Here is a 1,003-nt window from a genome sequence, read left to right as displayed (position 1 = left end):
TGTATCACCTGGTCATTCCTCAATTCCCCTCCCCACGACTACCATGCAACTGTTCAAGACGACCGCGCTCGTGGCCGCGATGGCCGTGACCATCGCCGCCAGCGCCGTCTCCAACGTTATTCCTGTCAGTGGCTCCGAGGCTGAGCAGCTCGCCGCATGCCGGGACGCGTGTAACAAGAACTTGCCGTGCGAGTCGTCCGTGGTCCTCTACAGTGTCTGCTACCTCAAGCGGCCCGACGAGGCGTTTCCCGGTATCCTCTCGTCGCTGACCAATACGTCGACATCGACTCCGACTACGCCGACGCGGATGTAAAGGACCTTGCTGATGCCAACGGTGTGGCCAGATTGTAGCGAAAGCATCTTCTCAACTAGACAACTGGTCGCATTTCTTTTCTCAAAAATCTAGTTTTGTCCGTGTGACGTGATCTAATCAGCTGCAGCTTCCCTCGACAGTGTCTCGGGAGGACCTTCTACGCACCGAGTTGGACGGCAACAACGTTACCAACGTTGGCGCCGTTGACAGTCTGTGACTCAAACGACAGAAATGTGCTGACGATGACCACGTGGCCGGTCACGGTCGCAGCTGCGAAGCACCGTGCACGAGCTCGGGAGCCAGTGTGGGATCGCGCTCAATCCGTAGGCTCCGAAGTTGGGCGCAAAGCCGTCGCCCGATGCATGCTTCAGTGCTGTTGTCGAACATTATCCCGTCAAAATGAGGTCCATTTACGTTTAAACAAAAAACGCTCGCTGGAGACGGCGATGTTCATGCCGGAATCGTCGTCGTCGTGACAATGGTCGCCGTCGCGCCGTTCTTGGCCACCGGCTCGGTGGACGCAGACTTGATGTAGCAGACGTCTTCAAACAAGACGTACGCGCTGCAGTCCAGGAGCTTCTTGCACGCGTCGCAGCACTGACCGAGCATACTGTTGTAGTCGCCCGTCGCCTTGAAGTTGGCAATGTCGCTGCCAGGATAGTCGGTGTTGTACTTGATGCCAAAGCACTC

At 56.9% G+C, this 1,003-nt stretch overlaps 2 protein-coding genes across 2 annotated transcripts; one reads left to right on the top strand and one right to left on the bottom strand.

Moving 5' to 3' along the window:
* Positions 1–32: 32 nt before the first annotated feature.
* SDRG_12496 (hypothetical protein) lies at positions 33–417 on the top strand. Its single transcript, XM_008618568.1, has one exon. The coding sequence runs from the start codon at positions 44–46 to the stop codon at positions 311–313; it is 270 nt and encodes an 89-aa protein (XP_008616790.1). The 5' UTR covers positions 33–43; the 3' UTR covers positions 314–417.
* Positions 418–763: 346 nt separating this feature from the next.
* On the bottom strand, positions 764–985 carry SDRG_12495 (hypothetical protein; the record flags this gene model as incomplete). Its single annotated transcript, XM_008618567.1, has 1 exon — positions 764–985. A coding segment is annotated over one exon (222 nt), but the record flags the coding sequence as incomplete, so codon positions are not given.
* Positions 986–1,003: the final 18 nt, after the last annotated feature.

The sequence above is a fragment of the Saprolegnia diclina genome, assembly GCF_000281045.1.
Source record: "Saprolegnia diclina VS20 unplaced genomic scaffold supercont1.50, whole genome shotgun sequence".
Classification (NCBI taxonomy): domain Eukaryota; phylum Oomycota; class Saprolegniomycetes; order Saprolegniales; family Saprolegniaceae; genus Saprolegnia; species Saprolegnia diclina.
The sequence above is the reverse complement of the archived record's forward strand: the minus strand, read 5'-3'. Positions and strand labels throughout refer to the sequence as shown.